Source organism: Eulemur rufifrons, chromosome 1, assembly GCF_041146395.1.
Source record: "Eulemur rufifrons isolate Redbay chromosome 1, OSU_ERuf_1, whole genome shotgun sequence".
NCBI classification, from domain to species: Eukaryota; Metazoa; Chordata; class Mammalia; order Primates; family Lemuridae; genus Eulemur; species Eulemur rufifrons.
Genome location: NC_090983.1, coordinates 29,740,772 through 29,764,038, shown reverse-complemented (window position 1 = coordinate 29,764,038; position 23,267 = coordinate 29,740,772). Strand labels below are relative to the sequence as shown.

The following is a 23,267-nucleotide window of genomic DNA, read 5'->3' as shown; positions in this document are numbered from 1 at the left end:
TCTAAGGGATAAGTCTGGAGTGAATGAGTATGTCTTCTAGAAGTTGTAAAGACAAGCAATGTAAATAATCCAGTTAAGCATTTTATTTATTTAGAGCCCATACTATCAGGCATTGTACTATGTATTTTGCCTAATTTCCTCTTTTAGAGATAGAGTTACTAGGATGATCTACATTATGGGAATTCCACAGACAGTGCATCTTCATTTGAGCAGAAGAATTTGACAATTTCTCATTAGACTTTTGCGACTAAGATGATGAAATGTGGGATAATGTGAATCCTTTAAGGTATATTGACAACTGACCAAATGTACGGTCTACTGAGAGTGGCTCTGAACAACTAAGTGAGGCTCACAGGGGCAAGCCATCAGGCCTCTTCTGCACCTTGATTTGTTCAACATTCTCACTAAAGGCTCTGATGAGCCCAAAGGTCATGCTTATCCTGTCTGTAGGTAGTGTGAAACCAAATTATTTATTTCAAGACATGGCAATGAGGATTCAAACTTGGGACACAGCCATGGTATAACTTATTGGAAATAACTATAAAAAACCTGTAATTAGATTTTAAAAATCAACTGTACTTGATGTGACTAGGGTTAATATGTAAAAAAAAATCTAAGAAATTTTAATGCTTTTAATTAAGCTGATGATAAAATTGCTTTAAGAAAAGTCATCTTGGGCTGCATTAATAAAAGTATCCTTCATGATTTGGGGAGATAAAAGTCTTACTGGACTTGTAGAAAATAATCAGTGTTCATTTTAATGTTTTTTTTTTTTTTTTTTTTTTTGAGACAGAGTCTCACTCTGTTGCCCAGGCTAGAGTGAGTGCCGTGGCGTCAGCCTAGCTCACAGCAACCTCAAACTCCTGAGCTCAAGCGATCCTCCTGTCTCAGCCTCCCAAGTAGCTGGGACTACAGGCATGCACCACCATGCCCGGCTAATTTTTTCTATATATATTTTTAGCTGTCCATATAATTGCTTTCTATTTTTAGTAGAGATGGGGTCTCGCTCTTGCTCAGGCTGGTCCCGAACTCCTGAGCTCAAACGATCTGCCCACCTCGGCCTCCCAGAGTGCTAGGATTACAGGCGTGAGCCACCGTGCCCGGCCTAGTGTTCATTTTAAAAACTTAAGATGAGCAAAATCAAAAACCCCTACAATCCCATCATTCAGATTATATATTTATATATATATGATACATTTAAAATTGCCTTTGAGAAAGATTATACCAAATTAAAATCATGAGTAGTATATATGATTGGTATTGCTATTCTTTATAATCTTTGTCAATCTGATAGGTGAGAAATATAGGTGTGAGCCACTGCACCTGACCTTGTATTTTTATTTTTATAGATGAACTTTAGAATAATGTTGACAAGTTCCAAAAATATTGTATTGGGATTGTTGTCTGGTATCATTTTCACTTTGAATAAGGAATACTGAGTTCAATTTGAGGTTCACTGCTGGGTGTGGTGGTTCATGCCTGTAATCCTAGCACTCTGGGAGGCTGAGGCAGGAGGATAGCTTCAGCTCAGGAGTTGGAGATCAGCCTGAGCAAGAGCGAGACTCCATCTCTACTAAAAATAGAAAAAATTAGCCAGGCGTGCCTGTAGTCCCAGCTACTTGGGAGGCTGAGGAAGGAGGATCATTTGAGACCAGGAGTTTGAGGTTTCTGTGAGCTAGGCTGACGTCATGGCACACTAACCCAGGCAACAGAGTGAGACTCTGTCTCAAAAAAAAAAAAAAAAATTGAGGTTCACGTTTTAAGGATTTTGACAAGATGGTGAAGACCATAGAGGAGGCAGCTATCTGTAAGGATAAGAACTGAATTTACATCAAAATATTATATCATGAAAGAGCTCAAACATAGTATCTAAAACATATTTTGTTCCTTTTTCCCAGGTTTGAGTTTAGGTTTTTGCACTTACAAGGTATCCTTAGTTAATCACTCAACATTTCTTAGTTTCAGTTCCTTCACTGGTAAAATGTTGGGGTAAGCCCTGGCATGGTGGCTCACGCCTGTAATTACAGGTCCAAAAAGGTTGTCACAAATTAGAGAAAGTACTAGAATCTTCTAGGTAATTTCTAGAATGATGAACCATCCCTCAGGGAAATTTGACTATTGGGCTAATTGCTAAGCAGTAGTTGAAGGAATGCTAGGTGGGAATAGGTATATTGGGGGAAGCATGTCTACCATTTAACTCAACTGATGTGGGAGAATCTCTTGATCCCAGGAATTAGGGCTATAATAGTGCCACTGTGTTCCAGCCTGGATGACAGTGAGACTATCTCTCTAGAAAAAAAAAAAAAATTGGGGTAAGACCTAGATAATTCTAAGATGCCTTCTAACTTGCACATTCCATAATTCTATGAAATATATGATGAACAATGGAAAAATTGGCTGTGTTTAGCCTTGAGAAGAAAAAAACTCTTACTCTTAATGAATGCCTTTAAGTATCAAAAAGTTGCTTTACTGAAGAATTAATCTTTTTTTAAAACAAAAAGGTTATATGATGTGCTCAATAGACATTGTTATTGTCTATGTGTTAAGTACTGTGTTTACAAAGTTAAACAGAAGTGTGATTTGTTTTATATTAATAGTATGGTATAATGGAAAAGAAAAACATTTGGTAAATTTTTTTCTATAACCTTTGGCTTTTGTATCTATAAATGGGGATAAATAAAACCTACTTTGCAACAGTTATTGTGAGGATTAATTTATGTGAAATGCTGAATGAATGCCTGGTACATACTAGGCATTGAATATATGTTATTTAACCTCATTTTCCCCCCTTTCCCTCCATAGTTGTTAAAGACTTTATTATGGGGGAAAAATGATACATTAATACTACTTAAGGATTTTATTTAAATAAATAACTTACCAAGAGTAGCATAATAGCAACACAGAGCCCCATACAGTGTCCTGTATGCTAGTGCTATTGATAACAATGATCAATACATACAGAGAATGAATGTAAATTGCAGGTTTTTACAGCTGTGTGAGCTATTATGTAATTTATATGTAAAATGTACCAACTACTCAGGTGCCCAACCCAGCAACCTTACCACCAGCATTGACTCCTTTGCTTCATTAACTTCTATATTCAATCATTCACCAACCCGTATTGATTTTACCTCCTAAATATTCATTACTTCATCTACTTCTTTGCATCTCCTCTCCCTGCAGATCACCATCATCTCTTACCTCGATTGATTTAATAGTCTTCAAACTAGTGTCTGCCTTCAGCATTGCTTCCCTGGTCCTTTCCCATAATGTATCCATCCTAAATTTATTTGATGAATGAATAAATGAACATTTTGAATTTCCAGGATATGAGGGAAGTCATTCAGTATATAATGACTATATTGTAATTTGATTTTTGTTTGACCCATTTTGAGCCTCAAATGAGCAGCAACTTGTTCTTACATAGGAGATGGCTTTATGATTAGGACAAAATGAAATGATTACTTAACCAGTTATATGAAAAAAGCAGGAACTATTAAATCACATACAGAAGTAAGTGTTTTGTTGTTTTGTTTTATTTTGTTTTTGAGACAGAGTCTCGTTCTGTCTCCTGGGCTAGAGTCCAGTGGCATCATATAGCTCACTGCAACCTCAAACTCCTGGGCTCAAGTGATCCTCCTGCCTCATCCTCCCCAGTAGCTGGGGCTACAGGTGAGCGCCACCATGCCTGGCTAATTTTCCTATTGTAGAGTGGGGGGGTCTTGCTCTTACTCAGGCTGGTCTCAAACTCCTGGCCTCAAGCGATCCTCCCACTTTGTCCTCCCAGGGTGCTAGGATTACAGGTGTGAGCCACCATGCCCAGCGTAGAAGTAACTGGTTTTTTAAAATTTATTTTTATTTTGTTTTGTTTTGTTTCCTAGCCACTAGACCATCAGGGAAGAAGTAACTGTTTTTAAAGGGAAGAGGTGCTTTTATTATTTGAGACTTGGGACAAATAATTTTAAAAACATTGGAATAAACTTAAGAAAGACTGTTTCAAGATAGATTATAACCTCACAACCTCATAAATGGGTATATTAGATATGTATAATTTAAAAATCTTGTACTAGAGTTTTTGAAAGTGGCTTTTTTCCTTAGAGGCAATGAATTTACTTATTTATGTTTATATGGAAAAATTCACACAAAACGTGTACCACTATTATATTTGTCACTAAGGGCTTAAAAATGTGCATTTTATCATACCAGTTCATCTGAAAAATTGTAAAAATAAACAGATTTCAATTATTTGCATCAACTTAAACAAGTATGGGTAATTAGTGGAAAATTTTCATGAGGTAGGTACACAATCCCATTCTTGATTCTAATAACTATGTACCCTTTTATAGATTTTGTAGTTGTTTTCTTTTTTGATTAACCAATCTTGGTGGCAGCAAAGTGTATACATAAGTCCCTGGACCTTTAGATTTTGCTGAGTGTTAAAAGTGTTTCTCTTGGTATAGATTCCCAGTTGCCAGAAATTGGAATCACATACTTTCAGAGCCAGATGAGCAGTTTCATAGGCATCATCTGGAAGCTTGTTAGAACTATAAATTGGGCCAGAACAACTGAATTAGAAACTCTGGAGGGGTGGAGCCAGCAGTCTGTTTTAGTAAGCCCTCCAGGTGATTCCAACCCACACTGAGGTTTGATAACTACTGTCTTGAGTTTAACCTTTTGATTTTTAGATAAGGACATTAAGGTCCAAAAAGGTTGTCACAAATTAGAGAAAGTACTAGAATCTTCTAGGTAATTTCTAGAATGATGACCCATCCCTCAGGGAAATTTGATTATTGGGCTAATTGCTAAGCAGTATTTGAAGGAATGCTAGGTGGGAATAGGTATGTTGGGGGAAGCATGTCTACCATTTAACTCACCTGGTGGGCTTCTTAAACTTCAATGGCATTTTTTGATCCATTGAGGTTTAGTCTGAAAGAAAAGTTTATTTGATCTAATACTTGTTTTATTCACTTGATTATTCATGTGTCTTATTCCTTGAACCAAAGTAAGTGTTATTTAAGTAAATACCCCGTCATTCCATCACTCCTGCTTTCCATCTAATGAATCTCTAGGATGAGCCCCTGCAGCTTTCATTTTTTAACAAGCTCCTCCCATTTAAGTTCGAGAACGACTAATACAGAAAAATGTTTAAAATGGTTAAGAATAAAACTAGTCGGACTAGACCAATATTTTAAATATTGTTTAATGTGGGTTCTACAGTGAAAACTCATACATTTTACAAATGCATATATCATAAAGCCAATATAACATTAGGGTTTGCTCCAGAAATTTATACTGGAATGGTATTAAAATGCTTAAGTATAGTTTCCTCATCATCTGGTAATAAAAAGAAAAAATTTACTGTAGTAGGAGCAAGAGATCACCAGAGTAAGAACAAGAGTTGACACAATGGGCCAGGCGTGGAGGTGGCTCACGCCTATAATCCTAGCACTTTCAGATGCTGAGGCAGGAGGATCGCTTGAGCCCAGGAGTTTGAGGTTGCTGTGAGCGAGGCTGACGCCAGGGCACTGTAGCCCAGGCAACAGAGTGAGACTCTGTCTCAAAAAAAAAAAAAAAACAAAAACGAAAAGAAAAAATACTGAATCTTTGAAGGAAAAAAGAAAGCGAAGTTGACAGAACCAGAGAATTAACAGAAAAGATTGTGAGGAAGCAAACCACAGAAATGGCAAGCACAAAAAGCTGAGGCCCAGGGAGCGGGCAAACCAGAACAGACAGGGGCTAATCTGGCAGGGAAAACAGCTTTGGTGGGTAAGTACAAAAAAGCAGGAGTGAAGGAAATTTGGGATTAGGAAACTGCAAATTACTTTGTAACAAAGAGAATGAGGTCAAAACAGAAAAATGAAAAGTCAGGTGGCACTTAAAGCTACATGGAAGTTTTCTGAGCATTATCCCTGCCCTGGTGAGGTGTGATCTTTCACAGAGGATGGTCCCAAGAGTCGGGGCTGTGATTTCCTTCGGCCTCCAGTCTGGAGCAGGGAAAGGCCTCAGAAGTTCCTCGGGACGATGACCTCCACCAGGGTCGGCCCAGGGTGAGGACAGCGCCGAGGTGAGTCACCGAGAGCCCCAGCAGGAAGCCAGCGGAGCGGGGCAAGGCATTCCCGCCCGGTTAACAAAGGCAGCCGGAGGTGGGTATTTCCCGAGCCGCGCAACCTGAGGTGGCCGAAGGGTTAACTGCGCGACCGAATCCTTCGCGCATCCCGGCCCCCACTCCCGCCGTCGCTAGGAGACGCCGGAAGTGGGGGAGGGGCGGGCGGCGCGGGCGAGGGTGGGAATCTTTTTCGGGCGCCGGGGGCGGAGGGAGGGGAGCGCGCGTGCGCGCGCCCGGCCGTCCGTCGCCGCGGTGACCGTCCTCGCAGTCCGTCGGCTCGCGCCCCGCCCCTGTCGCCCCCTCCCCTGTAGCGCTCTGGGGCTGTTTTTCGCTCCTCCGGAGTTACCGCCGCCGTCTCCGCTGCTCCTCCTCTCCTGGTCTTGGATTTCCCTGGCGTTGCTGCCGCTGCTACCTCTGCGGGCTATATGAGGAGGAGGAGGAGGAGGATGTGAAGATGGCGGAGCTGCAGATGCTGCTGGAAGAGGAAATCCCGGGGGGCCGCCGGGCCCTCTTCGACAGCTACACGAATCTGGAACGGGTGGCTGATTACTGCGAGAACAACTACATCCAGGTGCGAGCATCCCCTGGCTCGGGCGCGTCGGGTCTCGGGGTGGTGAGGGGTGCGTGGGTGATCCCCAAACCAGGGGCCTCACGCCTGGGGGCGTAGGGCGCGCGGGGTCGAGGCCGCCGCTGGGACATGGCTCGGCTGAGCCCCCGGTGGGGAGGAGGGTGAGGAACAGGGTGAAGGCTGGGACCAGTGAATGGGTGGGAATCCACTGGCTGGAGGAAATCGTATCTTTAAAACATTTTTAAAAGCCGTGAACCAGTCCTCAGCTCGGTGCGTGAGTCGCGCGCGTCCCGCCGCCTCGCTTCTCCTGCCCTCGGCCGCCCCCGCACTCTGTGCGGGTCGGTGTTCCGGAGGGCGGAGGAGGCGGAGAGTGGCATTTCTATTTGAAGGAATCTTGCTCCCTCTTATGGTAGGGGTGTGTGCGTGGGGGGTTGATGGATTGCCCCCATCCCCCAAATTCTGGGGGATTTTGAAGGGGCTATATTGCTGCAAAGTGAAGTGTTTCAGTTTTCCATTTCTGTGAATGCCTTAAAAACCTTTTTTTATTTTTTGAGTTCTAAAAGGGGATACGGCAGAAGAGCAGTTGTCTCTTGTTGGAAGTTAATGCTATTTTTCTCCCTATGGAGAATGGGAAGTTGCATGATAATCTGGTTTTCCCCCTCAGTCCCGTTAGAATAGGTAATTTTCCTTTGGGAAAGAACTGTGGCTTTTTAGAGAGAATTAGGAAAATGAACCTCATGGTTTAATTTTTTCCCGTGATGGTTGATTTGGCACAGGTGCTCTTAGTGGTAGCGGGTGTGTGTGTGTGTGGAGGCGGGGAATATTGAGTGAGATAAGATCCAGCTGCTCCTGGATGAAGCAAAAGATTCTTTGAATTAAAAAAAAAAATCCTTTAAAAATTACATGAAAGGATAGCAGGTTAAAACGCACAGTTTGCAAATCCAGCATCTCTTGTTTTCTTTATGGTTATTCTGAATTACGGGTTCTGCCTCCATTTTTTTCTTTATTTAAATTCTCTTGGGATAAAGGTGGGAACGGAGGCAGTGTGTTAAATTGTTTCTTCAGTCTTTTTTTTCTTTCTTTCTTGTTTCCATCCCCATTTCCAGGCATCCACCTTAACATCAGCTGTATTGGAAAGCATTCTCAAGTCTTAGTGTAAATTTAAAAAAATAGCTGTTACAGTTCATAGGTCCATAAATTTTGTAAGGACCACATAGTTAATTAAGGATGGTGTTGTGAGATTTTATTTGATTAATCATATAGTGAACTCTTTATTTGTTGTAGAGAACATTAGTATTGGAGAATGAACCAGAAGTAATTCAAACCTTTTCCTTCCAAAGAGGCAGTTAAGTATGGCTAGTAGGAAAGGAATGTGGTCAAAAGTCAAAGATTAATATACAAAAAATACAAATGTCCGTATTTGTAGGGTACTTTGCTAATAGTGGGGTAGGAAAGATTCAAAGGTTTATTTGCTCAATTTTTCAGTAAATGTATTTGAAAGTATTTTATGGCCAAGAACTGTGTCAAGAATTGATGGTACACACCTAGTGTCTACAGAGTTTCATAGTCTAGTTAGTAAGAGAGGCTGATGTGTGAGCAAATTAGTACTATATAGTTAATTTACACTCTGTAGTGAACTGGTGGGAAGAAGGACTAGGGGAAGCAGTGCTATCCTGAGAGAATTCATAATCTCTAGGAGAGGCAAAATCTAAAAGATTTAAGTGGTAATTCCATTGCCTTGTGCAACATATTATGGGCAACAGTTGTAGGTCAGAAGAGAAATTGAGGGTGGAAAAGTGATTGGATTGCAGTTATTGCAGTAAGTAATAAAAAGAAACCAATTTGTCCGTCTTTGGAAGATAATTTTTATTGTAATTTGAAGGTACCAGTTCCTTTTAGATCAGGGGTCCCCAACCTATGGTGAATTGTGTAATTTATTATATATTACAATGTAATAATAGAAATAAAGTGCACAATAAATGTAATGCCCTTGAATCATCCTGAAACCATATCTCCCCCAACCACCATGGAAAAATTGTCTTCCATGAAAATGGCCCCTGGTGCCAAAAAGGTTGGGGACTGCTGTTTTAGATTATAGTTGCTACATTAAGGTAAAAGTACATGGATAAGTAAAGCTGAGAGGGTAAAGGGATCAGCAATTATCTTTTTTATGTTTTATTCATTTCCTCTAGCTGAAAAGAGAAGAATGTTACTGTCACCAGTATCTGTTTTAGCAATGAGACTCAAAATTTAGTGTGGTAGTGTTTTAAAATTTAAAACATAAATATTGATTTAATAGAAATGGATTTAAAAGTATCTTATTTCCTCAATTTAGCATCTGAAGTAGATTTTACACTTTTCTGACTTAGATTATCATCTATTTTAGTATCCAGTGGGCATATTATCATTACACTCTCCCAGGATGATAGCTCTTACATGATTTGTTGTAAAGTTGATAAACAGAATATAGTGATAGTGGGTTTGTGCTGATCCAGCTGTACATCGGCTGGCTCTCCTTGTGACCAAAGCACTGACCAGCAGGGGTTTTGATGCTGCCTGTGACCCTGCAGTAGATGAAAGTTAATTGACGGGGATTGGTGATCAGATGGTCAATTTAACCTTATTATAGCATCATGTCTTAGCCACTAGCTTGAGTTAACTAACTCAACACTCATTTTATTGTGTGGAAATGTAATTTTTGCCTATAAAGCAGAAAAAAATTGATATATGTAATGTGTTTTTGCTCGGTGTTCTTAAGTAACTGGTTTTATGCCTAGGAATATAAAAAAATTTAAGGTAAATAAGAATATTCTAAATGTGGATTATATTTAGTGTGAAAGTTGAGCAAAGGGAGGGAAATAATTGTTCTGTCCTTCTGAAAACAGTTGTACTTTGTTTGAATTGTTGTGTCTTAGAAAAGTACCTTTCAGAAATATCATTGGCTTCAGGAGTGATCAGATGATGCCTGGATTAACATATATATACGAAATCTACAGATCAGGATTGTAAATAGTTGTTTTCCAGGTTACTAATGCAGTTAACATTAGAAGTTTAAAATCTTTTTTCTTTTTCTTTTTGGTGAGACAGTGAGTGTCTCTCACTCTGTCACCTGGGCTAGAGTGCAGTGATGTCATCAGAGCTTGCTGCAACCTCAAACTCCTGGGCTCAGGCAGTCCTCCTGCCTCAGCCTTCCTAGTAGCTGGCAACTTGTGCAGGTGGGCACCCTCACACCCAGCTTATTTTTGTATTTTTTTGTAGAGACAGGGTCTTGGATCTCTCTCTTGCTAGTCTCCAACTCCTGGCCTTAAGCAATCCTCCCACCTTGGCCTCCCAAAGTGCTTGGATTACAGGTGTGAGCTACGAATATATTTCAAACTATATTACAAAGCTATAGTAATCAAAATGTTGTGATACTGGCATAAAAGCACACATAGACTAATGGAACAGAATAGAGAGCCCAGAAATACGTGTGTGTGTGTGTGTGTGTGTGTATACAGAAAGAGTGTCAACTAGTTTTGATAAGGGCACTAGGTACACAGTGGGGAAAGGATTGTCTCTTCGTTAAAGGGTGTCGGGAAAACTGTATATCCACATGCAAAAGAATGAAATTGGACTGTTGAACCAAACATAGTATTAATTTGAAATGGATTAAAGGCTTAAATGTAAGACCTAAAATTGTAAAACTTCTAGAGGAAAACATAGGGAAATGTCAAGGGACATTGGTCCTGGCAATGATTTTTATGAATATGACACCAAAAGCCAAGACTCTAACAAAAGCAAAAATAAGTGAGAGCAATTGCATTAAATTACAAACCTTCTGCACAGCAAAGGAAACAAAATGAAAAGGCAGCCTATGGAATAGGAGAAAATATTTGCAAACCATATATCTGATAAGGGGTTTATATCCAAAATATATGAGGAACTCAGTAGCAAGAGAAAAAAAAATCAGGTTTAAAAATGGGCATAGGACCTAAATGGACATTTTTTCAAAGAACACGTACAAATGGCCAACAGGTGTATGAAAAGATGCTCAATAGCAGTAATCATTAGGGAAATGGAAACCAAAGCTAAAATGAGCTATTACCTCACACCTGTTAGGATGGCTGTAAAAATGAGACATAACAAATCTTGGCAAGGATACAGAGAAAAGGGAAGCCTTGTACACAGTGGGAATATAAATGGGAACAGCCATTGTGGAAAACATTGTGGAGTTTCCTCAAAAATTAAAAATTGGACAACCATATGATCCAGCAATCCCACTTCTGGGTATATAGCCACAGGGAATGAAATTAATATCTCAAAGAGAGATCTGCACTCCCATGTTCATTTCAGCATTATTTGCAATAGCTAAAACATGGAAACAACCTAAGTGTCTGTTATGGATGAATGGATAAAGAAAATGTGTATTGTGTGTACAGTTGTCCCTTGGTATATATGATGATTGGTTCCAGGACCCCTGAGTGTACCAAAATCTGTGCACACTCAAGTCCTGAAGTCACCCCTGTGGTACCTGAGTAAAGGAAAAGTCCATCCTTACGTGCATGTTTTGCATCCCATGAGTACTGTATTTTCCAGCCAAGTTTGTTTGAAAAAAATCCGTGTATAAGTGAACTCATGCACTTCAAACCTGTATTATTTGAGTCAACTGTATATAAAATGGAATATTATTCAGCCATAAAAAGGAAACTCTGCTGTTTATGACAATGTGGATGAACCTGGAGAACATTATGCTAAGTGAAATAAGCCAGACACAGAGAGACAAGTACTGTATAATTCACTTATATGTGAAATCTAAGAAAGTCAAACTCTAGAAACAAAGACTAGAATGGTTGTTGCCAGGGCTGGAGGGGAAGGCACAGGGGGAGAAATGGGAAGATGTTGGTCAGGGAACACAAACTTTCAGTTACAGGATGAATAAGCTCTGGGGAATCTAATGTACTGCATTGTGAATATTGTTAATAATGTATACTTGAAATTTGCTGAGAGAATACATCTTAAGTGTTCTAACTGCCTCACCCCACCAAAGGTAACTATGTCAGGTGATAGATGTGTTAATTATCTTGATTGTTACAGTCATTTCACAGTCTATACAGACACTACCAAATCATGTTGTATACTTCAAAGATGTACAATTTTTATTTGTAAATTATACCTCAATAAAGGTTAAAAAAAATTGACCATAAGCCGCAAATGATCAGCTTTTAGTCTTGACGTCATCTCCTGTTATACTCCTTTACCATCCTTTGTTCATTCACTCAACTCCAGCTACTTTGGCTTCTTTTTTTTTTTTTTTTTTGAACATACCAGGCATACTTCTGCCTCAGGGCCTTTTTATTTTGCACTTGCTGTGCCCTCTGTCTGGAGTACTCTACCCCCTGGTAGTTGCATGACTGGTTCTTTTACTTCCTTAAGGTTTTTGCTGATATGTCCCCTTGTTGATGACCCCTTCCCTTCCTTGTTCACTTTCCCCCTTGCTTGTACTTTCCATGCTTTATTTTTCTACATATTATCTCTTAACATAGAATGTATCTAATTTGTTTTCCTACCCTGGCTTGTGAGGGCAGGGATTTTTGTGTCTGAGAGCAGCGAAATAAATTAGTTTTGCAAATTTGAAGTTTGTAGATTTATGCTCTGGAAAATGAAAGTTGGCAAATATTTTTTATTTGTCTAGCGTATTTAATGTAGATGTGGTCAACAGAATTGACACTAATGTGTAACACATATAGTGCTTTAGAGTTAATTAAACAGTTCATTTGCTGTTACTTAGTGCAAGGCTTATTCTATAGTGAATGCTCATCAAATGGGCTGATCTGCAGCTTCCTGGGAAGTAAGCAAGGGGGATATTTATATTCCTATTAGATAAACTCAAGTTTACCACTGCCTGCTAAAGTATTAGGTTATTAAATATGAAATGTCCGATTTCCTTAAGTACTAAGTTTGATAGGTGATATCTCTGACATTTCACTGTTGACACTTCTTATTTTATTTTTATTGTGAAGGTACATCCTCATTCTTTCAAACACATGGTTTGTCTTGTCTTTCAAATTTTTTTTAGATTAATTTTTATGAATCCATGGATAAGTCAAAAATTCGTGTTATTTTCGAATGTGAGTTCCATTGTGGAACCAATGCAGTGCAGACAGCTCGAAATACTAACAAAATGTTTGGGAAGGATGTGGCTAATGAACGCACGTACGTCAATGGTTTGAGAAGTTACGTTCTGGTGATTTTAATCTTGAAAATGAGACACATGGGTGACCTGAGACCAAGGTATATAATGATGAGCTGAAAGCTGTAGTGGAAATGAATCCATCTCACCCTACGCATGAATTAACAGCAAAGTTTGATGTTACTATTTCAACAATATTGGACCATTTCAAACAAATCAGCGAGGTAAAGAAGCTGGATGGATGGGTTCTGCATGAATTACATAAGAGTCAGAAGAGAAATCTTCTTGAAGCTTGCCTTTCCTTGCTGTCACGACGCAAAGGTGAACCATTTCTACACCATATTGTTACGTGTGATGAAAAATGGATTCTTTCTGACAAATGCAAGCATCTGACACAATGGTTGGGTAAAGATGAAGTGCTCAAACACAGTCCAAAACTGAATATGCATCAAAAAAATGTGGTAGTGTCTATTCGGTGGTCCAGTGCTGGTATTATCCACTACAGCTTCATGAAACCTGGTCAGTCGATAACAGTGGATGTTTACTGCAACTAATTGGACGAAATAATGAGGATGCTTACGATTAAGCAGCTGAGATTGGTCAACAGAGACAGGCCAATCCTTTTGCAAGACCTGGTTTGACCACAGCGCTGCTCAAACTACAGAAGCTGGACTTGGACACTCTCTATCATCCGCCATATTCACCAGACCTTGCACCAACTGACTACCACTTCTTCCAGGCTTTTGACCACTTCTTGCAAGGAAAACTGTTTAGTTGTCAACAAACTGTGGAAAACACCTTTTGCAATTTCATCGCCACTTGCTCTCCAGGCTTTGCTGCTGGCATAAGCAAGCTACCGTAAAGATGGCAAAACTACATTGATAGTTTAGGCACATACTTTGGTTAATTGTACTGCTTCTTGTTTAAGATATAGTAAACTACACTTTTGATTCAGAATTGGATATTTCGTATTTAATGACCTAATAATTCTGTGCAGAGAGGAATTATGTTCATTTTTTTGCCTCTAATGTCCTCAATTCTTAGTGTTCAGTATATTTTTGTTGAGTAAAATGAACGTAAGACTCACACCATTTATTATATATTTTTTCCTTCCTGTTCATTCAAAATTATTTATTGAGCATCTTTCCATTCTACAAAGTCAGTGGTAAGTAACTCATAGACCTACAGCCTAATTCTGTTACCATTTTGATTTCTATGAACAGTCTTTGTTGTAAATTTTAAATTAATGGGACTGAACTAAATATAACATGGGACTATTTTTCTTTTGTGATTCTTGCTATTTGGCCTTATCTATTTGTCTGTTGAAGACTTTGAGTACAGGTAAGGAGATACCTTGTTAGAAACTTCTAGAACCTACAAAACAAAGTTGGATAGGGGGAGCCAACAAGGGATGCCAGCCTTTTTCCAATATGTAGTAGTACCACAAATCTTCTGTCAGGAGATAGTGCTTGAATAATGATTCTTCTTCTCCCTCAAAACCTTTTATTCTAAATCTAGAAGAACAGGCTGGATTGACAGAAAGGAATTTAAGTCATTTAGCTTGATACATGCCTGGGCTCAAGCAGTCCTCCTGCCTCTGCCTCCCAAAGTGCTGGGATTACAGGTGTGAGGCACTGTACTTGGCCCTTGAACCTGTCTTTTATTTAGGTCTTTATGTCTTTCAATGATGCTCTGTGGTTTTCAGTGTATAATCTTATTCCTTCTTGGTTAAATTTATTGTTTGAGAGAGTCTTGCTCTGTTGCCCAGGCTAGAGTGCCGTGACATCAGAGTAGCTTTCAGGAACCTCAAACTCCTGGGCTCAAGTAATTCTGCTGCCTCAGCATCCTGAGTAGCTGGTACTACAGGTGGGTGTCACCACACCCAGCTAATTTTTTCTAGTTTTAATTGCCCAGCTAATTTTTTCTTTTTTTTAGTGGAGAAGGAGTCTTGCTCTTGCTCAGGCTGGTCTCAAACTCCTGAGCTCAAGCGATTCTCCCACCTCGGCCTCCCAAAGTGCTGGGATTACAGGCGTGAGCCACCATGCCTGGCCCTTCTTGGTTAAATTTATTACCAAGTGTTTTATTCTTTTTGATACTATTGTAAATGGAATTTTTTTAATTTTATTTTTTATTTAGGAGACACAATCTCTCTCTGTTGCCTTGGCTAGAGTGCAGTGGTGTCATTGTAGCTCACTGCAGCCTCAAACTTCCGGGCTTAAGCTATCCTCCTTTCTCAGCCTCCTGAGTAGCTGGAACTACAGGAGTATGCTACCATGCCTACCTAATTTTTCTATTTTTTGTAGAGATGGTATATTGTCTTGTTCTTGCTCAGGCTGTTTTTTTTTTAATTTTTTTAAAATTTTTTTATTTTGAGACAGTCTTGCTCTGTCACCCAGGCTAGAGTGCCATGGCATCAGCGTAGCTCACAGCAACCTCAAACTCCTGGGCTGAAGCAGTCCTGCCTCAGCCTCCCAAGTAGCTTGTACTACAGGGATGTGCCACCACACCTGGCTAATTTTTTCTGTTTTTGGTAGAGACAGGGTCTCACTTTTGCTCAGGCTGGTCTCAAACTCCTGAGCTCAAGCATTCTCCTGCCTCAGCCTCCCAGAGTGTTCGGATTACAGGCGTGAGTCGCTGGCCTGGCCTGTCTGGTAATCCTAATTTGAGAACTTCAGTTGCATTATTAGTCCCTATCCTCCTAGTTCTGTCTCCTGAACTCCTCAACTGTGCCAACTGCAATATCCTTTTTAGCAGATTTCTTTTTCCTCCTTCCAATCCAGGATCCAATCTGGGATTTCTTACTGCATTTATTTGTCATGTCACTTTGCTCTTTTTTAATCTAGAACTGTGGTTCCCAACTCCTGGGCCACCTGTTAGGGACTGGCCCATAGAGCACCCCGACCCCTGGTCTGTGGAAAAATTGTCTTCCATGAAACTTAGGAGGGGACGCACAACCAAAGGTGGAGGTGAGTGAGCAAGGGAAGCTTCATCTATATAACCACTCCCCATAGCTCACATCACTGCCTGAGCTCTGCTCGTGCCCCAACCCGTGGAAAAGTAGTCTTCCATGAAACCGGTCCCTGGTGCCAAAACGTTTGGGAACCGCTGATCTAGATACTTCCTCAGCTTTTCTGTTTTCATCATTACATTGACATTTTTAAAGAGTACATGCCAGTTTTTTCGTCGTTGTTTTAGAGTGTCCCTCAAAGTGGGGTTCTCTGATTGTTTCCTTGGGATTACATTTAGTTTGTGCATTTTTATGTATTTGGCAGGAAATAAGTGCTGTATTCTTCTCAGTACATCATAATAGGAGTGTGTTCCATTATTGGTGATGTTAAGTTTGACCACTTGTTTCAAGTGGTGTTTGTCATATTTCTGTCATGTAAGGATACCTTTTTTCTCTTTGTAATGATTAGTTTTCTCACATTGAGTTTAGTATCCATTTACGAATTTGTTTTTTAATGGTTATTGCCATGGCTGTTGCAAAATGATGATTTTCTATCATTTCTTGACCATTTATTCCTTGGCATTTATTCTGTTGTAAAGAAGAGCTCTATGTGTCCATCCATCAAATATGGACTCATGGAGTCTTTTTATTTCAGTATGATAGACTCCATTAGTCATTATTAATTTTGATGGTCGGGTTGTCGCAGTTTTGGCTAATGGGGAGTCCTTTTAAGCTGAATTTTCTGTCCCTTTGATATGAGCCTGTCAGTTTTGCAGCATTACTTTCTGGCTTAATTCACTGAAAACAGTATTTCCCTTTTCTAAATATTTTCAGATCTCAAATTTTTTTCTTAAAAGTTTTCTTATCCTAGAGTATAAACATACAATAAATTGCCATCTTAGGGTATCTTCTTTTCTCCTATTTGTTGTATTTAACATTCTCCATTAGTAAGGGACATGACACTGTATTTTTAGAAATTTTCATTTCTTATTGTGAAATGACTTTTTCATGGTTTTAACATGTATTTCAAAATAGGAACTATATAATTTCTATTGTTTCACCTGGGAAGTTATATTTTATCTTTTCCCTTGGTATTAATATACATTTAGAGTGAAAATTATAGTTCCTACCTCCTCATTTTCTGTATTTGGTATTAGTTTGAGCTTGCCTCTTGTGTTAAGTATTGTGGATAGGCTTGCTCATATCCATTCCTTTTACCTTCTAGTGTATGGTGTCTTACTACAGAGTCGGGAATATGTGAAAAGTCCCTTGGAGATAGGGTTCTGGATATGATCTATGCTTGATTAAAGTAGGTGCACTCACATGATAGTTGGAGGGGGAGATGGGTCGGAAGTTGCATTTCTGCTCTGGCTGTGGTTTGTGGTAACTAGAAGAGTTTGGAAACATTGAGGTTTTCATTGGCAGTGTTGCATTGTCCAGTTACTAGCTTCCACTGAGTGTTGAGTGCCAGAATGTGGCACATAGATCTTCTGGGTGATGCACATTTACCTGGCATGATGGATTCTAGGGCCAACAGTAATGACACGGCAGTTTCCTGATCATTGTGTAGGCTGGTAATGTTCCTGGAGTTAAGATTTTCAGTGGTTGCCGTCTTATTTTCACCCTTTTGATTGTCTTAGATGTATCTGTTCCAGGTGGGTCAATTCTTTGATTTTTGTTAGGGACATGATATCTGAAGGTGCATCTTGAAGCCTACTCTTTTAGTGTTTCCTATTATCTGGTAAACACGCAGTTACTTGTATAAACTTCTTTTAAGTGACTGTGACACTGTTTTTTTTAGCTGAACCGTGACTGATACACCCTTAATCCCTAAGAAGATTAGTTAACAAAATATTCACTGTATAATTGGTTGTGATTTTGCTTATTTTTTTCTTGCCCCTGCAAACATTATAATACTTGGTATTAATATATTACTGTTAAGACATTTGTTAGTTGTCTTTGGGTATAGAGAGAGACTATGATGTACTTAAATTTAATCAGTGCTACTCCTTGTTGAAATTCTTAGTATCTTACTTTCTTACCTTTGAATTAGAATGTAGTGTCATTTGGTTTCTTTCCGTCTCCAAGGTGTAGTTGCAGGAACATAGGTGAAAGACCTCTACTGTCTTGCCAAGCCTGTTGGGACTTCCAACTTGAGTTTGAATTTACATTTATGGTCAGTGTTTTTCCTTATGGATTTTTTTTTTTTTTTGTAGGTAGAAGAAAGTGACTATGGAAAAGGAGATCAATCTATAAATAATTGGCCCAGTATTTGTAATTATAAATTTCAGAATTGTGGAGAAAATAATAGGTTCTCATGGTTTAATTTTGTTAGATCTCAGAGTTTAATATTTTCAGATCTTTGTTAATCCAGGTGTAAACATAAAGTGAATTAAGAAATAGACATATTTCTGATTTTCTGTTATTCTAAATGCTAAATGTTACCGTTCTTTTATGCTTTTCCATTTGGTTCTTACTCCATGATAAAGCTTTGTGCCTAAGCTTTGTTTATTGAGCAGCGTAAAGTTACCATCTCACAATTACAAGTAAAGACTGTCTGCATATAATTGTTCTTAGAAAGGAAACTTTAATGAGTTAAGAAAACAACATTGCGGCCGGGCGCGGTGGCTCACGCCTGTAATCCTAGCACTCTGGGAGGCCGAGGCGGGTGGATCGCTCAAGGTCAGGAGTTCGAGACCAGCCTGAGCAAGAGCGAGACCCCGTCTCTACTAAAAATAGAAAGAAATTATATGGACAACTAAAAATATATATATAGAAAAATTAGCCGGGCATAGTGGCGCATGCCTGTAGTCCCAGCTACTCGGGAGGCTGAGGCAGGAGGATCGCTTGAGCCCAGGAGTTTGAGGTTGCTGTGAGCTAGGCTGACGCCACGGCACTCACTCTAGCCTGGGCAATAGAGTGAGACTCTGTCTCAAAAAAAAAGAAAACAACATTGCTAGTAATTACTTGTAAGTGCTAATGGTCTGTTCTGATGAAAAACTCAAGAACAATATAATTTTTTGTAAATCTTTTCTGTTTTTAATGAGTTTGCTCATGACAAAAATTTGCTTGTAACTCTGTTGCTGACTTTTCCAAATAAGATTTCAGAATACTAAGTTCTTCCTCAACTACTTAAATCCTTGAGAGGTTTAATATTACAGACATATGCAAACCAGAGAGGTCTGCCAGATACTATTTTGGTATTTGGCATCTTTTTCAGGTTTTTGCTAACAACAGCAACAACAAAAGCCTTTATTTTGTTGTTGTTGTTGTATATTAGAGAAAAATATTTCTCCTTGGGGATATATGGGACTAGTAAGCATGTTTATTACCTGTGTATAAGAAAAAAAGTGAACTTGAGATAATCATCTTCTGTTGTATTTTGGGTTTATTACTGGAGTTGTGTAATCATAAATACAGCACACTTTCTCTTTTCATAATTCCTACAGCCTTTATCTTCTCTGTCTCCTTTTTACTGTTGTTGGTTGAGTTGAATTAACTCTTCTTCCCACTTTTAACTCTAGCATATGTAAACTTGTGCTTTTCACTTTTTCATTCCATGTTTTTGTTATCTCTTTCAGTTAACATTTTGTCTTTGAGGGAAGTGGCATTAACCTGTAAAGTAGGAAAAGGTGAGCTAGCTTGCTCTGGGGTGAGCATGGGCTAAATAATAAACCTGTGGCCAAAAGGAGAGTATGTATCATAAAGTGTCATTCCTATATTTTTATCTTCTGAGCCTTGCAATGTTAGCTTTTGAAATGGACCCAGTAGACCTTAAACTTAAGCCCTTGTTTTTGCTGCCCTACTTCATATGCTATAGTGGATTTTTAAATTTATTCAACCATTTATTTCTTATTTACTAAACTTGAATTTGTCTTAATTTTGTGCAGTTTACCCTTACTTGGGTAGGATTTTTATCCTCACTTGAGTTGCAAATGGAGTTTTCCTTTTAAAATCATAATGAAGCTAAAATGATTGTCCTGGCAAGTACATCGGGTGCTTTTTGGTTATAGTTATATTGGAGCCATTGCATGTGCCTAGCAGTGTAACGAGTGATCACACAGAAAGCAAGGAAGTGATTGGTTTGGTCTGTGGCCAAACCATAGAAGTGAGTTGAGTTGAGATCTCCAAGTAATTCATTTATGTTAGTCTTTGTTTTTTTCTTTTTCCATCTGAAAATGGGGAGCATGATAGGCTTCTATGACTTGGGCTAAGGAAAAAAAAAAAAAGGAAGAATGATATCCTAATTCCTACTTCGGTTTTGTTTATAAAGACACACTGGTTTTCAACTAATATTTATTCTTTTGTGTGAGATTCTGGTGGCATAGGGATTTAGAAAGAAACCTTTAAAAATAAACTGTGATCTCTATTTTGAAGACCCATCTACCCTAGAATCCCATAATGGAAATAGGACCATTATACAAATAACCATAGCATGGAGTAAGTGGCATGATGACATTACCTCCCAAGGAAAAAGTGCAGAGGAAACTCATAATTCAATTCAGCAGACATTTATTGATTACCATATGCCAGCTTTTCGGAGCAGTTGAGAGAAGAGATACAAATAAGACGATAGTCCCTGTTTTAAAGAACTGGGAATAGAAATTATATAAGGACTGAAAGGATACCTTGATAATACTTTAAGTTTACCCTGAACAGGCCGACCGTATATATACAACATGTAATTTTTATGACTCTTAGGTTTCAAACTGGGAAATTATAGTTGCTTGTTTACTTATTGGGTCTTAGTAATGAGGTGTTTTTTTGTTTGTTTGTTTGTTTTGAGACAACAGGGCCTCACTCTGTTGCCTGGGGTGGAATGCAGTGGTGCCATTGTAGCTCACTGCAGCTAGTCCTGGGCTCAAGAGATCCTCCTTCCTTGGCCTCCCAAGTAGCTGGGGACTATAGATGTGCATCACCACACCCAGCTAATTTTTCTTATTTTTATAGAGATGATGTCTCGCTGTGTTGCTGGGGCGGTCTTGAACTCCTGGACTCAGAGAATCCTCCCGCCTCTTGCCTCCTAAAGTGCTGGGATTATAGGCATGAACCACTGCATCAATTCAGTAATAGGTTTTTGGTTTGGCAATTTGTCAAAGGTCTTATAGTTGTTTAAGGAAAGTTTATATGTAGGATTTATCTTTTATTATGCAATTTGGTTGCTTTTTAGATATTTAGGATTAGGTACTTTAACCAGTTGATCAAATATTAACATGAAAGAAATGATTTGAAAGAGAAAAGATTTATCAACAGCATCTTCTGTGAAAATACATGTAACAATGGTTCAGGTTAGTACTTTCAAGTTTATTCATTTCTAATGAGTAATAGTCTCCACATTAAATATGGAAAGTTTTTCAAAACTCAATTATTTTTATTGATATGAAATGTACAGGAAATAATTAGCTTAATATGTAATGGTGGAAAACATGCATAATATATATACAAGCCTTTTTATAGGATGAAGCAACTATGAAAGATTTCTTTTTGACGTGGTTAATTATGAGTTATATATTGACTGGATAATTAAAAGTAAATTTATAAGCCAAAGTTTAATGATGGCTAAGTTAATGGAAATTTCTTTCACTCAAAAGAAATAATAATTTAATATCATTCCACCTGGGTGAAGTGAGGAATTTATTTTTTATTAGACTTTGTTTTTTATTTTGATTTATTTATTTAATTTTTTGAAACAGGGTTTCTGTTGCCCAGGCTGGAGTGCAATGGCCTCATCATAGCTCACTGCAACCTCAGACTCCTGGGCTGAAGCCATCCTCCTGGCTGGGCCTCCTATAGTATTAGGATTACAAGAATGAGCCACCTTGCTGACCTAGACTTTATTTTTTTTAGAGCATTTTTAGGTTCACTGCAGAATTGAGCACAAGGTGCAGAGATTGCCCATATACCTCTTCTCCCAACATATGCATAGCCTCTCGTTACCAGTATCCCTCTCCACAGTGGTACATTTATTACAGTTGATGAACCTACATTGGCACATCGTTATCATCCAAAATTTCTTTTGTTTTTAATATATACACACATATTTACAGTACAAAGAACTTTTTTCCCCCTGAACTTTTTGGGAGTTGAGTTTCTGACCCTGATGCCGTATCATTCCTGAATACTTTAGGGAGGGAGGGTGTGTGTGTGTGTGTGTGTGTGTGTGTGTTTCAAACAGGAACATTTTTCTGCTTAATCGCAAAACAGTCATCAAAATGAGGAAATACTATTGATAAATGAATGTCTTATTCTCTGATTTCTATTCAGAATTTGTTATTTGCCCCAATAATGTCATTTATAGGAAAAGGGTTCAGTTCAGAAATATGTGTTGTGGTTAATCGTCATGACTCTTTAGTCTCCTTCAGTCTGGAACAGTTCCTCATCTCCTCATCGTTCTTTGGTTTTCATGACCATGACACATTTGAAGATTATAGGCAGTTACTTATTCAGAGTATCCTTTAATGTTCCAGTGTTTCCTCATGACTGGAATAAAATTATATATTTTTAGTAGGAATGTCACAGAAGTGATGCTGTGTTATTCTCTTGCTTCCTGTCAGGTGGGTTATGACTTTAATTTGTCCCAGTGCTGATGATATTCATTTTGATATCAGTTGATTACAGTTGTATCTGCCAGGTTTCTCTACTGTGAAAGTTACTCTTGAAATATTTTTTTGTAATTAATAGTACCTTGTGGGGAAATACTTTGATATTATGCATATTTCCCATTCTCATTAAGCTTCCAGCTCAGGTACAACATTAGGATTCTCCAGAGAGGCAGAACCAATAGCATATGTGTATATGTAGATACTTATATGAGAGTGGATTTATTAGGGAAACTTGCTCACGTAATTATGGAGGCAGAGAAGTCCCATGAAAGTATCAGCATTCCCTGGAGACCCTGGGATGCCTGTAGCATGGCTCAGTCCAAGTGCAAAAACCTCAAAGCTCAGAACCAGGGAAGCCACTCACGTAAGTCTCAGTCTGAGACAGAAGGCCTGAGAACCTGGGGGTTGCTGGTGTAAATTTTGGGATCCCAAGGCTAGAGAGCGTAGAGTTCTGCTGTCTGAGGGCAGGAGAAGAGTATGCTAGCTTTAGCTTCAGGTCGGGGGTGGTGAGGTGAGGGGGTAGAGAAAGAGAGATAGAATTCATCTTTCCTCTGTTTTCTCCCCTCCCCCCTCCAGACTCCCAGCTAGTTGAATGGTGCCCACCCACATTGAGGGCAGATCTTCCCCACTCAGTCTACGACTCACATGCCAGTCTCTCAGGAGCTGACCAAGGGTCAGTCCTTTCTTGGAATGTGCAGAGTTTGAACATCCCAAGCCTGCTGTACAGTTACCTGCAATAAAAAATTAATGTGTTTAATTTTAAGAAGGAATAAAGCATCTCTCTGCTGAATTCTTTGCAGTGCTAAGCACATCATAGAGAAATGACTTGTTTTAGACACTTGTGAAATACCAAAATGGGCAATAATTTAGAGGGA

General features: G+C 39.0%; 1 protein-coding gene across 50 annotated transcripts in view; it reads left to right on the top strand.

The window, feature by feature from the left end:
- Nucleotides 1–6,439: 6,439 nt before the first annotated feature.
- ABI2 (abl interactor 2) overlaps nucleotides 6,440–23,267 on the top strand; it is an 80,358-nt gene continuing 63,530 nt past the window's right edge. For 47 of the 50 annotated variants that reach the window (XM_069468154.1, XM_069468121.1, XM_069468444.1 and 44 more), the window contains exon 1: nucleotides 6,545–6,677. In XM_069468154.1, the coding sequence (XP_069324255.1) occupies nucleotides 6,561–6,677 (117 nt within the window). In that variant the 5' untranslated portion in view covers nucleotides 6,545–6,560. Of the gene's footprint in view, nucleotides 6,678–23,267 lie in introns of all 50 variants that reach the window. The other 3 variants (XM_069468406.1, XM_069468276.1, XM_069468308.1) reach the window with 1 other exon arrangement.